General features: G+C 33.5%; 1 protein-coding gene across 12 annotated transcripts in view; it reads right to left on the reverse strand.

Moving 5' to 3' along the window:
• Window positions 1-15,577, reverse strand: part of Dzip3 (DAZ interacting zinc finger protein 3) — a 78,514-nt gene that overhangs the window by 53,495 nt on the left and 9,442 nt on the right. For 8 of the 12 annotated variants that reach the window (XM_038345138.1, XM_038345132.1, XM_038345133.1 and 5 more), the window contains 7 exons: window positions 12,131-12,191; window positions 10,741-10,842; window positions 7,933-8,005; window positions 5,471-5,626; window positions 3,987-4,103; window positions 2,328-2,408; window positions 1,144-1,268 (listed from right to left, as the gene is read on the reverse strand). In XM_038345138.1, coding sequence (XP_038201066.1) covers window positions 1,144-1,268; window positions 2,328-2,408; window positions 3,987-4,103; window positions 5,471-5,626; window positions 7,933-8,005; window positions 10,741-10,772 — 584 coding nt within the window. In that variant the 5' untranslated portion in view covers window positions 10,773-10,842; window positions 12,131-12,191. The remainder of the gene's footprint in view (window positions 1-1,143; window positions 1,269-2,327; window positions 2,409-3,986; window positions 4,104-5,470; window positions 5,627-7,932; window positions 8,006-10,740; window positions 10,843-12,130; window positions 12,192-15,577) is intronic. The other 4 variants (XM_038345139.1, XM_038345137.1, XM_038345136.1 and 1 more) reach the window with 1 other exon arrangement.

Below are 15,577 nucleotides of genomic sequence, written 5' to 3' on the forward strand. Positions count from 1 at the left end.
AGGAAGTGGGAAGACTCTGATTTCCTAGCACAAGAGCCATGCCAGAGGATAGAAACTAAATCCGAAATAGAATAAACTACCATCTATATGGTAGTTTTAGGTCTACAATGATTCTTGCCAGCAGCATTTCCTTTCCTAGTCATCCCTTATATATCAGCCAACAATTATATCTTTAGGCTTTTGCTGATTTTCTAGACCATTTTGGAGTACCAATTAGTACTTGAATTACTCACTCTGTTTTCCTCCACAGCTCTTAAACATGTTTCATTATTCATTACTGGGTATTTTGAATGCTTACTTGATTAACCTACATGTTTCACAATACTTTTAGTTCTATGTCATGTTTTATAAAGTACTGTATCCCTAGGACCAAGCACAATCCTTGGACTATGATAGATGCTTAAGATAAATCAAATAAATGATTGATGCTACAAAAGCTACGAATATCCATAGAGGAAGTGAACAAAGAATTTGCATCAGTTTCTCTATAATTTCACCTTCCTAAAATATGTAATACCTAGCATTCTCAACACTCAGAACTTGGACCTTTCAACTTGCTTGTTTTCATTTGTTTGCTCTAAGTTCTTAGGAGAGAGTATCACTCTATGGCCTAGGCTGACCTTGAACTCATTATCCTACTGCTTCTGTCTTCTTATTGCAGGGATTAGACATATGTGAAACCATGTCCAACTCCCTTCCAATTCTGTATCAGGTCACTTATACTTAAAAAAACTCAGTGGTGAGAATGTTAGTAACTACAATTATCAATTATCATGAACTAGGCACTGTTATTCACCACATAAAATCTTTATGATATAGATATTAATCTTTGCTACATTTTAGATATCAGAAAAATCAGGCTTAGCAAAATTAAGTTTCTTAGGGTAAATGGTAGAAAAAAATGTATTTGAATCTAGGTTGTCATATTCTAAGCCCATATTACTAACATTGATGATGGGCTGCTTCACACTGCCAAGGCCTATTAGGTTCCACATAAGTATTACGAAGCAAATGGAATTATTAACTACCAGGAATTAGAAAGAAGAAAAGAACACTCAGACCATAGATTTTATGATCAATGGTATCCAGTGCAAATGTGATTCCTACTTTACAATAATGAAAGGCTATAAAGAAAAGGCTTACCTCTTTTGAGCACATCGAAGTAAACCACGTCCAAAATAAGCTAAAGTCATAAAGTTTTCACAAATTTCATTTTCTTGGATCACCATCTTCATCACTAGAAATTTATTTTCAGCTTCTATGAAGTCCTGTGTTGACACAACAGATTTGGTTGGCTGTGTAAAAAAAATGCCTTTTTCCTTTACATTAGATATTCATTCCACAACTAGAAAATTTAGAACACATTTAAGAATTCGGACTGGAAAGATGGCTAAGAGGTTAAGAAAAAGAATAATGATACAATCATCTGATTATGTATGTGTAAATATCTATAATTTTAACATATCTGAAATTGATTATAAATGATGAGGTACTAGACATTTAACATAGATAACAAACAGAAAAACATAAGTACATTTTTAACCATTTCAAAGGGAAATTGCGATAATTTTTGGATATAAAATGGTACAAAATTGTCAGCCAAATAAAGGCAGGTATAATTATCAGAATGTAATAAATGTTTTTTTAAAAAAATTCTCATCATAGAATAATATGCTGAGCTTTTCAAAATGGAAGTGGGTGATTCCTGACCATAGGTATAATTTCTTCTAAGGAGAAAAACACAATATAGACCTGTAGTTAAAAATTAGAATTAGTTCTAACAATAGATGCCTCAGTTGCATGTGTGTGTGATAAAATTTAGTAAAGAGCAAGGACTGGTAAAAAGTAAAGTCAAAGGCTATCAAGGCTGCAAAAAAGTAAGACAAACAGTTAAAAAAAAAAAAAGGAAGATTTCTAGTTAAATGTCCAGATTTCTATTCATTTGGTTTCACTTTAATTTGACAAAATAAAAAATTGAGGTAAAACTCTTAATTCATCAGAGTAAGATTAAGAAAAAAGAGACTAAGCTGCATTTGAAAGAGATTAATATATATTACTAAGTATAAAAATAAGAATCATTTAACAGACAAAAATAGCCTCAAAATAGATATTTGAAATATATGCTAATATTAAGTTCCCCTTTATTTCAAATCACAACATAACTCTTCAACATTATTATTATTATTTAATATAAATAGAAGACAGAAAACTTACAGAATGCCTTCAATTTCAAATGTTTTTTTTTTTTTTGGATCAGCACTTTCAACTGCTACAATTAAGCTAAAGAGTATAAAAGATTTATAAGGTAAGTAATACATGCTACATACCTCTTTCTTTCCTCTTTCAGTGAGTGCTACTCCATACAAAAACAGTAGTGTCAAGTAATATTCAATATTAATCTGGTGTACCTACAAAAATGTTAATTGGTTATTTACACCTTGTTACTTTTCATTTTGACAGAGATACTTAGAAGTCCTTGACATTTAATAATTACTAAAAATAGTGCAAATTTTCATTTTATTACCCATTATTTGCTAATAACTATAGAAATGCAAGTTATTTTCATTTGGTAAAATTATCCACAAAAAAATTGATTAAAGATAAAAGCAAATCCAATTAAAATTTATTACATTTAGCCTTTCAAAAAATGTTTTCTTTTTTTTTTTTAATAAAGTTATATTCTAGTTATCAAAAACCCCTACAAGACACTATAGGCAAACAAATAAAAAACACAGTGCCAGGAATGAGTTATCTTTTTCCATGTTGTTGGCCAATGAGTTCCTATAGACCTCTATGCATTATAGGCATTGCCACTGCTATTGGTTATTCTCCAGAATGTTACTATATTATTGAAGACACAATATGTAACAGATGTTATGTAGCGAGGATAGAGATATCAAGCTGGTACTGACCTAGAACCTTCTTTCATAGTTGTGGGAGGTGTTAAACACACTACTAGAGGAGAAAAGTAATTATCAATGTTTCCTAGGTGTGAATTCTATGAACTACTCTAATGTCTGGCATGGCAAGACACACCTACTAGTGCAATGGTGGCATGGGCATCATCATGTAAGTAACCAACAACTTTCCTACTGGATTTAAGTTCTGCTCCATAAGATAAAATCCATTTCTGGCACCACAGGCCAAGTAGGTCTCAGGCCCTACTACTGTTACACTCCTAAATGGACAGTATTAAAATAACTCCTAATGAACTACCATTATAACCATAATTTAATGCATCTCTCAACCTTCATCAAAGAAAACTTCTATCTGCAGTAGACGGTGATTAGCACAAAGATCTACAGTTGGCCAAAGTGCGAAGAAGAGACTGTGGAATGCTCAGCACTAAATGGGGCATCTATATTAAATTCCCTCTCCTAAGATTCCAGGATCATTGTGAGTAGAGCAGAAAGACTCTAGAGACAGAGGTAGTAGATGAATAAAAGGACGTAGTGCTCAGCAAAGACAATAGGGCATCATAACATTAGAAGAGGTTAATAAGTAGGGAAAAGGAGAGATTGGGTTTTTTTCTTTCTCCATATTGACAAATGTCCACATATTTATTTATACAACAATAGTTGAATTACATATACAATGTATAAGACTACATCAAGACCATCTACACATGAATGGCTTAATCTCAGTATTCTTAAAAATTCAATATGTTGCTATTAACTATAATCATAACAAGGTATAATAGCTCTCTTAAAGCATTCTCCCTCAGAACTAAATCAATTTTGTATAGTTTGACCAACATCTCTTCAATTCCTCTCTTGTACCCTACCTTGATGACCATTACCGTATTCTTCGTTCAACATTTTTGGACTCTTTATGTAGCTACATTGTCTGAATCATTTTCTGAAGTTCATGACTTTTATAAACTGGAATGTTCAGTTCCACTATTCAAGTGTCTTTTAATCTAAGAAAATACAAATAGGCACATGCTGCTGTTCTCTCATTTGAAACAATCGATACAAAATACTCACAGTACAATTAGTAGCTTGAATGTTTCTAAGTGCTGTTTCCAGTTGTGTTATCAAAAACTGTAATGTTAAAGCAGGAACAATTTCTTCCCCAGTCTGGCTATTAACTGAAACTTCCTTCTGTGGAGAACAAGTGAGGTGAAAATGTCTTTAAGTTAGGATTTCTAAGTTAGGATTTCTAAATATACAAAAAGAAACATGTATAATCCTTCCTTGTTAGAGACAAGTATTTTTTAAATTATCTTAGCAGTATATACTATTGAAATATGTATTATGCTAACGTTAACCAGTCTGATTAATCTCCTCAGTAGGTATTTCCTTAAAAATTCCAAATGAATAAATAAATAATTTTTTTCTTTGTCTTATTAAGGAAGAAGTCAGCAACATGTTCTACTACTTTAGAGAAAAGTTCAATCCCACTTTCTTCTAATCCTTCCATCGTATAGCACAGGTGAACATTTCTTTGTCTGAGATACTAGGCAGAGCTTTCAGCAGCCGTTCCTCTAGAGAAAACAGAGTGAGGGCATGGCTAAGCAAGAAAGGAGGGCTAAGGTTAGCATCCTACTCTCAAGGTTGAGCTTCTGATGTGGACAGAATACTGACAGCCTCTGCGCTCTGTGTCTATTTTCTACCTGCTCAACTGATAATTACAAAATCAAAATATTGCCATGCATGGCCCTCAATGCCTATAATCACAATACTCAGAAAACCGAGTCAGGTAAATCTCTGTGAGTTGGAGATGTGTCTGGTCTACATACAGAGTACCTCAACAGTTGGGGTTAAATTGTGAGATCTTGTGTAAAAAAACACAAATACCAAAAAAGAATAACATATGTATTTTTTTAAACTATGGCAAATTTCACTAATCCTACAAAAACAAACATTCTACCAATATTTAATTCTTTGTGTGAAAATTTACATCAACCTTATTAGTATACAAATTTGCTATTGTCTTTAATAAATGTCAAATTACGTGTACAAAGAATAAATTTCCTATGTTTTATTGGTAGTAACTGTTTGATGTGTATATTATATACTGGGGTGATGTAAAAAATTCTCAGATGAAAAATGATCAAAAGAAGATAAAATTTTTTAATGCCCCAATCTACTAAACATTCTGTATGGAATCAATTTTATCAACAAATACAAATATTTAGATAAACTTTTACCTTGTATTTTTTTTAAAGGAAAAAAAAAGTCAGTATTTTTCAAATTAGAAAAACAAAAAAACAAAGTAGTCCCTGGCCAGGAGTGCCACATTTATATTATTGCTGAATCATAATCAACACTAAACTTCATTGTTTACTACTACAAACCTATGTTCCGTATGATGACTTTTAAATCTTTTGGTAATAAGTCCATAGTCAAGGTTGACAGCAAACCTTTGATATGCATCAGACGGATATTTTAAGACTCTGATTACACCATCTAGCTTTAAAAGTCATACATCGATGTGCATCTGCACTATGGAAAAATAAAGATGTTACCTGTAGAGTCTGGAAGGAGAAGTCTTCCTGTATGAACTTTTCAACATTAGGGACCACACCTTTTGGTAGATCACTGATTGCATTTAATAGCTTCTTTACTTCTAATAATGGGTTAACAGGGTCAAGATCAGTAGGTACATCCTTTTTCTCTTTGTCCTACAAGACATTTAATTTATTAAAATATACATAATACAGTTTCATTTATTCTAGTAATAAAAATCACCAAAACCATTAAAAAAGGGGGCAAAGTTCTTTCACATATAGAGGTGAAGTGACAGAACAATAAAATGTAAGAGTAAGACCATTTCTGCTTCCCCAAAACTTATATTATACAGATTATTCTAAGCAGGAAAACTATTGTTTTTTAAATGATACGATGATCTTTCATCTTCTTTCTAGACCATGGATTAAATGACTTAAGTTTCAGAACTATATTAAAAACAAAAAGAGAATGACTTTTTTCAAATCAGTCAGAACTGATCAATTATTAATAATTTTATTTACAGGCTTAATATAGTCATCATTAATAGTTAACTAATAAGTAAACAGCCAAACCCTGACAGGTATTTACTAACAATAGTTGTGAAGAACCAGTGAAGAACAGAGACAAAGAGACAGAGCTAACAGATGGCAGTTCTTCCTCACAAGAGAAACTTCGAGAATATGGTGTCATGGTTAGTTTCTAAAAATCAGAACAAAAAGCTTATTACAGACCTAGAAAGATCTTAGTAACTAAAAATGCCCAAGTGTGAGATACTTAATTCTTGGATTCTTAACAAAACAATAATTAAGACAGAAAAGCAATTAAGAATTAATAAAGCCACTGTGATACTGTCTATACTCTCACTTGCAGGGCTGAGTCTCACAATTATTCTTCCATCCTTAGCCATTTTGAAGAACCGATACATTTTATATTTTACAGTACTTCATGAATGACAGTACATCCAATGTCTTTTAAAAATAAGGTTAGAAACTGCCAAATATCTGTTACAAAATCTTTTACTTGAAATTTTCAAAAAGTTTTTTTTTAAAAGCCCACAAAAGAGCTTTAAAAATCTTATAAGAATAATTACCACTTATGGTACAACTATGTCAAATTAAAGATCAATTCCATCAGTATAAGTTACTAAGGAATCACACAGTTAAAACATTTATACATAGACATGATTATGACATGAATAGATACTTCTTAAGGAAATGTCATATATGTTATATATTTATGTTATATCTTAATTTTAACATTTTAAATTTTGTTGTCAAAATATTTTATGCCTGATTATTTTGAGAAAGTTTATTTAACACCATTCTTCCTGCTATAATGGTCATGGACTCACCTCTAGGAAACTCTGGCCCTCATAAAATGCTTTCTTCTTTAAGTTGCCTGGGTTACAATGTCTTATCACAAAAATAAGAAAGACAAAGTGTCTAACTTTTCTCAGTTTTATAGTCCTAATTTTTATTTAGAAATGCTTTTTATGGATCTAATAACCCTGGTTCCTGCCTTTACTTAACTGTATAACCTGTGTATACTGGAACTATTCTGAAATATTTTCTAGTGATAAACTCATGCTATAATGGGTAGTTTCCTAATGTGTTATTATAAAACCTTCCAAAGAAATGCTAGGAGTAAAACGAAAAAGATTAAACAAACAAACAAACAAACAAACAAACAACATTTTAAAGCAAGAAGCATGCTTTCCCTTTGTGCATGTATGGGCACTGTGTGTGTCTGATGTACACAGAGACAGAGGAAAGAATAATGCATGAGACCTTCTAGAACTGAAGTTACAGACAGTTGTGAATTTCCATGTGGGTCCTGAAAATGGATCTATACTCTTGCAAGAACATCAAGTGTTCATAATGATTAAGCTATCTCTCCAGTCTTTCATCTCAATAAAAGTTTTAAATTAATATATAACTCAGGCTCATTATCTTCCACTTACAAGTTCTAACATTAAAGATAATAAAATGAAGAGAATTAGTTTCAGAAATAAATAAATAAAACTTTTTGATAAAATTCTGGATGTGTCTTTTCCTTCACACACACACACACACACACACACACAGAGAGAGAGAGAGAGAGAGAGAGAGAGAGAGAGAGAGCTTGATTTTGTTTGAATTCTCCTTCTCATAGATAAATGAGGTTAGGAGGTTATACAGTCCTTGCCTGTTATAGTTCCATCCATAGTATTACACAGAAAAAAACATTAACAAATGAAACATGAGTGTTCAAATGTTTCTGGATAAGTTCAATTTTCAATGGATTTAAACTCTTTGTGAGGATTAGAATATCCTTTCACATACAGCAGCAATCATCTAAGACTTAATTATGAAAAATTGACTTTTTCAGAAAATAACTTCCTAAAAATTTTATAACTAGACTTTTCATTGTATCTTCATGTAAAAATCAATCAACTCATTAATAATTTACTAAATGTTAATGAAAAATAATTTTCTCTTACCAGTTGACTGACTGGTTTCTCTACATTATTTTCAGTTTCTTCCTTGGTTTGCTCCTCCACATCAGGATTTCCACTTTAAATTTAAAAAAAAAAAAGTGAGTTAAGAACATCTCCTCTCAAAGATAATAAATTATAGCAGTAAAGAATCAAAGCGTAGAATCATCTCAAAGTTTAAAGTACAAATGTCTATCAAAGACTGAAGTGGGAATAGGTACCACATCTCTTGGGAGGCTCAAGTTAAAGAAATGCTATGGTAGAGAAGCCAGTAAAGTTCTATAATCAACGCCTTACATTTAGCAGATGGACAACAGTCAAAATATGGGAGAAAACCTTATTAACAGAGCTGGGAGATGGCTCAATGGGTAATATGCTTGCGCTGCAAGATTAAGGACCTAAGTTTAGATTCCTAGTAATCAAGTTACGCGTCAGGCATCACAGTACACTTCAATAACCAATGCAGCTGTGGTGTGATGGGGTACTGCCCCCTGGTCAGTCAGAAGGTAGAAAGAGAAACTACAGATTCAGTGAGAGATGCTGCCTCCAAATAGGGAGGACAGTGATAGAGGAAGACATTTAACACTGATCTCTGCCTTCACATACTTCAGCAAGGCAGAATGTATATATACACCACACGCACACTCATACACCACCCACAAACTTCTAGCATTATATCAAGATGAAAAAAGTCTTTAAAAAGAATGACTTTGTTTTTGTGGGAGGGTATGTACACAAATAAGAAAGGTTAGGAAGATTGTTTGTATATATACGTATATATACATATATATGCACATATGTCTAAGTATATACATAATAGAAAGAAACACATGCATGTGTATATACATGTGTCTATACATACACATACAAAACACAAAGAAAAATACCTATTTTGTTAGGGTGTTAGTATATATTTTAAGATTTAAAAAATACATTTATTTCTCCTAGCTCCTCCTCACCTCCCTACCCATCCACAATTACATCCTTTCTCTCTCTCAAAAGCAAAACAAACAAAAATAAAAACAAACCAAAAAAGCAGTAAGACAAAAAAAAAATAAAAACTGCACAAAAACAAAAAAAGGGAATAGGTTTGATATTAACAAATTTCTCCTGGGCATGGGACCTGCCTTGGAAAATACAAATACATTTTGAAACCAAGCCTAGGCTGGCTTAGGACCTTTAAACCTCCTGCCTAACCTTAAAACACTGAAATAACAATAATATAATAAATTATATGCCATAATGACAAAATTTTTAAAAATCTCATATACATAATTTTATTGTTGGTTAAAAACTGCTGAATTTCAAATTGTCCAGTTTTTCAAAATACATTGAGGGAGCATATCATATTTAGAAATTATGAGTTGTTTTGATAGCAAGAAACAATCTAACAGCTTTTACTTTTAATATTGACACCAATATTAACATATACAATGTTATATAATCATCTAAAAGATGTATAAAATTGTTTTGAAGTATCATATAGGAACTATAATATAGGATTATATATAAATTCTGTGCTCTTAATAATTCTACAGAGTGGCACATAAAATACTGAAGTGACAATGATTTATATAGATTATACTTTATAAAATATGACTTTATATTTATGTGTGCATCTGACAATCATTTATCATTTATTATGTATAGGCTGATTTCATCAGGGGAAACTGAGATTAACTATGAAACAATTCTAAAATATGGCTCTCAGGACATTCATAATGTCTAAGACAAGTCTACTAACTCTCTTCTCTAATCTCATACTATTCTACCAACCTCTTATCTAGGAATGAATGCAGCAGTATTCCAAAATCTTTCAAGGTTTAAGGAAATGCAATATGTTCTCCAGTAAATACTTGATAACTCCATTTCATGATCACTCACTCTTTAATAGTTACTACTCCCAGATACACATTAAAATCAGTCGTGACAGTTTGGAAACATCCAGATGCCCAACTCTGTCTTGGGCTAGTCTTAAATCAACTTCACAGACACACTAGAATTATCTAAAAAGAGGGAACTTTAATTTGATTGAGAAAATGCCTCCATAAGATCTTGCTGTAAAACATCTTATTAATTAGTTATTGATGGAGGAGGGCCCAGACTACTGTGGGTGGTTCCATCCCTGGGATGGAGGTACTAGTTTCTATAAGAAAGCAGGATGAGCAAGTCAGAGGAAGGAAGCCAGCAAGCAGCACTCCTCCATAGCTTCTGTATCAGGTCCTATCTCCAGAATCCTTCCCTGTTTGAGTTACTGTGCTGACTTGTTCAGTGAGAGACGGTGCTGTGAAGTATAAGCTGAATAAATGCTTTCCTCCCAAACTTGCTTTTTGCTCATGGTGTTTTGGACGGGGACTGGAGAGATGGACTGGTGGTTAACATGAAGTGATTGCTCATCCAAAGGACCAAATTTTGATCTCCAACGCCCACATTGTGGCTCATTATCTGTGAACTCCAGTCCCATGGGATCGGATGTCCTCTTCTGGCTTCTTCTTATACTGCGCGTGTGCACACATACACAGAGCCATACAAATACATGCAAGCAAAACAACCAAACACTTAAAAAAATTTTAAGTGATGACTATGTACCTTGAAAAGAAATGCCCCCAAGTATGGAACACTGTTTGACATTTTGTTCTTTAAAAGTGGATTTCACTCAAGTCTACAATTCATGCCAATCAAAAGTGTTAAATTGCCTTGAAGCTTAGTGACATTTAATTCAGAATAATTTCCAAATTTTATGGAGAAAAGTCTAATGCTGTAATACCTTTGGAATACAACAGCTGCAGTTGGTTGTGTTAACCCATTTCTTACCTCACAAAAAATTCTTCTGTTAGAGAATCCATGTTACAAAATGTTCCTTTACAAAACTTATTCCAATGATTGCAAGCAGACTTTTACTACGGCCATTTAACTCTGTAAGAAAAATAATATTTTTAAAAGGAGGATACAAAATGTTTCTTTCTCCCCGTACAGACCAGTACATGGTTATTTTTTAAATTTCTTGATGTTGCCATAAAAGAATAATAGTTTCAACATTCAAAGATAGTTGCCACCTAGAATTTACACTTTTCTGGTCACAGTAATATTTTATCAGCCTACAATCATATTGTAATAGTTTCTTTCTTGTAGCACTAAATTCTGTGTCAAAATCACCTTTCACAGGATTTTAGTCTCTGATATTATACAACAGGTGGCTCATTGTTTTTGTTTGATGTTCTGCAAACTGTGCTTAGAACCTAGTGTGCACTGGTCAAGCACTAAGCCTACCATTCCAGCTAGATCCCTGACCCTATTTGATATTTGTTTTACTTCTGTTAGTTCTTTGAGAATTTTTTATAGCACGCTTTGATCATATTCATGTCCCAAATATTCCCAGATCACTCTTATTTTTTCTACGCATTCAACTTTGAGTAGTTTTTAAAAATCTCATTAAGACCAGTTTGTATTGTTTAAATAATAATGGATGTGGTACAAGATTACACTATACTGCCCAGGTAAGCTTCAACTCCCCACACAGTATATAGGCAGTACTTGAATTATAATGTTCCTTTTTGATTAGAGTTTTCTTTCCATTTGATTAGGGTTTTCTTAAGCATTTTCTTACAATATAGAACTAGATTTTCCCTTTTTCCATAATAAATTATTCCACAAAATACTGATTTCTAACCCTTTTATTATATTAGTAGTATTTTCTTACAATAAGTTCAAAGTAGAATTGCTACATCAAGATACATTATTTATGCATACTGTCCAATGCTTCCTATAGAAGCATGTCAGTTCCTGCTCAATTTTAACACTAACAGTAGTGAACATTCTTTCTTTTCAGTACAAAAATGCTACTTTCCTCCCCAAACCATAAAATTGAACAGTTCCATGAAACATGACATGAGATATAATAAGCTCTTGCCTATTTGCTAACTCAAATATCCAAAAAATTTTATAGATACACACCCCCTTTTAAAACATAGGGTCTCACTGTGTATCCTATAATTGGCCCTGAACTCAGAGATAATCCTGCCTCTGCCTCTAGAGTGCTGGAATTAAGGGCATGGGCCACCACCACCCAGCTAAGATTGGTGAATATAGCTTTTAAAGGCCTTTGAGCATATGCAAGTTTCACATCAAGAAAACATATGCCACAAGATTCATCTATTAAGAAACAGATGAGTAATTTTCCATATTGACCAGATCTACATCATACCTTAAATAAAAATACAGCTTTGGGAATTTTGTGATTCTGTGAGTTATTTTTCTTTTTGGTCCTATAAATAAAAAAGGAACCATCAATAAAACATTATTTCACAACTATAACACAGATACATGTTTGCCTTTTCTGGATATGCCAGATTTACTAAAGTTCAGACATGGAGACCTCGTTCTCAGGAAGGTCTCCTTTAACTAAATTAAAATTTCCTGTGAAGATCATAGGAAAGATTTACATAAGGATGAAAATCTGGATACAAGGTAAAAGGGAGAAGTCCTCTCTAAGCTGTTCTGTATTAAGATGAAAAGGGGTAAAAAGTTAATAAATCAAAAGATATTTATATACTGAATTAATATTTAAGACAGGTCAGTAGCTTTTCTGCCTGTTTAAAATACAACATGAGACAAATCTGTCTGAGGAAATTTCCAAGAATGCAGATATCAAAATTATCATTCCCTAGTAGCAGAGCAAGTAGTGTGGCTAGTAGCAGAAACCACATTTTACAGCCTCAGCTGGGAAGGCCTAAGTGCCTAGCAACCAAAAGGAAGTAGCCAGACTGAAGGGTTACGAGTGTCCAACTACAATAAGCCAGAGGTGCTTAACTTTTCAGAAGTGGTCAGAAAAAAACCTTTAAAGTCAGGATTAACATAGGAGAAAAGGTGAATCTAGTTTCCCCCAATGCATTCATTTCAGTAGACTTTCCTGTCATAGGAGACAATTCACTGTCTTCCTGAAACCAAGACTGCTGCTGTTTCACAGGACTTATCAGGCTCCTGCTTGACTGGAGGGTAAGCTACGGCTCACTGTCAATTTACTGCACAGCTCATCCATCAACCCTTTTATCCACAGGCTGTTTTTCATTGGCAGAAGAACAAATGTTGTTATCTATACCAGCAAAATGCCTTTTTTATTACTGCCCTGGAGTTCCCAGCTCTCATTTTTATTTACTGGTATTGCAGAAAACTCCTTTATTCATTTGTAGAAGTGGTTTTGGTTCCCATTTTTAGGCTGCGATTAGTCACATCAAAGCAGACATGACAGTTACTTATAATTTAAATATTTATATTGTAGCAACTGCCACTTTCCTCAGACTGTACATGGATTTTTGCAAAATTCCATTCCAATGTTCATCTTGACTAAGTTATCTGCCCAAGCTGTAGACTCTGATTTGTTAAGAAGTTCCCATTTCAGAGGGTGTACAGAGGCCCGTAATTCTCTACCCTTCCCGACTCCAGCACTTACTGAATGCAGGTGGAAAACTTATCAGTGTAGAGAACAATAAAAGTAGATCTCACACCTGTGTCAATGCTAGTGTTTGAAAATAAAGCATTATATTTGGAATCTCCAGGAGAGGATTTTATTAAGAGTTTTTTATCTGTTAAACTAAGTCCTCTCAGTCCCACTGTGGCAACCAATCTATTTCAAGATTATTCATTCCCTGGAACACAGACTATACTGGATGGAGAACCAATAAGTTAAAAGAATGCACTGTGTTAAGAAGCTTAAGCAGTAAACATAGGAAAGATTTTGCTCTCATTAAGAAAATAAGACCATTCTAATTATGATGTTTATATAAATACAGATAATAAAACATGCCTATAAGAAAGTGAAATTGCAAATTATCTCATTGCACTCATTCTGCAATATACAGTTCTGCTCAGATACATACTAGTTTTTCAACTTCATATGAAACTTTAAAAAGTAATCTCTGTGTGCTCATCTGAAAATGGAGATGAAAATGGTATCTGTACTTTATGGAGTTGTAAACAGTCCTTGTCACATACTAAGACCTATAACGCATGTTTCTTCCATAACTATTTTCATTATCATAATCACCACCATCACTTCATTGTTTAGGCACACAGCAAAATTAATTCACTTTCCTCTGTTCTTCTACTGTGAAAGGAAAATGCTATGGGATAGAAAGCAATAGTAAAACTAAGACAAGAAATAGGACAAAATTATTTTTTAATATATTACATGATCTAAGTTGCAATTTAAGAGTCATTGTTTGGGGGCTGGAGAGATGGCTCAGCGGTTAAGAGCATTGCCTGCTCTTCCAAAGGTCCTGAGTTCAATCCCTAGCAACCACATGGTGGCTCACAACCATCTGTAATGAGGTCTGGCGCCCTCTTCTGGCCTGCAGACATACACACAGACAGAATATTGTATACATAATAAATAAATATTAAAAAAAGAGTCATTGTTTAGCTTCTCCAATTTTCATATTAGTACACAAACATCTACTTTACCCTTTGCCAGTGTTATCGTTTTAACCACAGTACTATTGATGAAAATGTCACTTGTACTGGGTTTAACACATTAAAGAATTTTGCTATTACAGAAATGCTGCATTAAAAAACCTTTAATAGGGACTGGAGAGACGGCTCAGCCTAAGAGCACTGGCAGCTCTTTCAGAGGTCTTGAGTTCAAGTCCCAGTAACCAGAGTGGCTCAGAACCATCTGTTTTGAGATCTGGTGCCCTCTTCTGGCACGGAAGTATATATGCAGAAGGAACATTATATACATAATAAATAAATAAATCTGAAAAAAAAACCTTTAATAGACAACTAGAAAACTTCCTAACATTTTGAGTTTTTGAATTCAAAGAATCTCTATTCCTTTTCTTTCTATCTTTTGTGGTTTTTTCTTTTTTTTCTTTTTTTTTTTCTTTTTTTTTTTTTTGTTTTTTTTGAGACAGGGTTTCTCTGAATAACAGTCCTGGCTCTCCTGGAACTCGTTGTATAGACCAGGCTGAACTCGAACTCATAGAGATCCACCTCCCAAATAAGTGGTGGGATTAAAGGCAAACACCACCACTGTCCAGCTAAGAAGATGTATTCTTGTGCCAACATTAATTAAACATACTCCAGAAGTTTATGAGTCTCTTGACAAGCTGAATCTGACACTGCTATTATGTCTGCTTAACTTAAAAAAAAAAATAAAACTCCTAAGATATGAGAAATCATAGCTACTTCAAAATTCAAAGTCAGACCCAGTGGCACAGCCTATAATCTCACTACTCAGGAGGTTGAACCTTGATGCTTTCATGTTCAAGATCAGCCTGAACAACTCAGTAGCATTTTTTCCTATAAAATTAAAAAAAGGAACGTGATAACTGAAGATTTTCTAAGGGCAATTAAGACATTTTGTGATTAGAGCTTGTGGTGGTTTAAATAGGTATGGGTCCCATAGGTTCATGTGTTTGAATGCTTGGCCCACAGGGAGTGGTACTATTAGGAGGCATGGCCTTGTTGGAGCAAGTGTGTCACTGTGGGGGCAGGCTTTCAGATGTCATATGCTTAAGCTACACATCAGCTCCTTCTGCTCCCTATGGATCAAGATAATAGAACTCTTAGCTACCGCTCAAGCACCATGTCTGTTTGCATGCTGCCAATGTTTCAGGCATAATAGTGGACTAAACTTTTGAACTATAGGGCAGCC

This window comes from Arvicola amphibius, chromosome 10 (genome assembly GCF_903992535.2).
Source record: "Arvicola amphibius chromosome 10, mArvAmp1.2, whole genome shotgun sequence".
NCBI lineage: Eukaryota > Metazoa > Chordata > Mammalia > Rodentia > Cricetidae > Arvicola > Arvicola amphibius.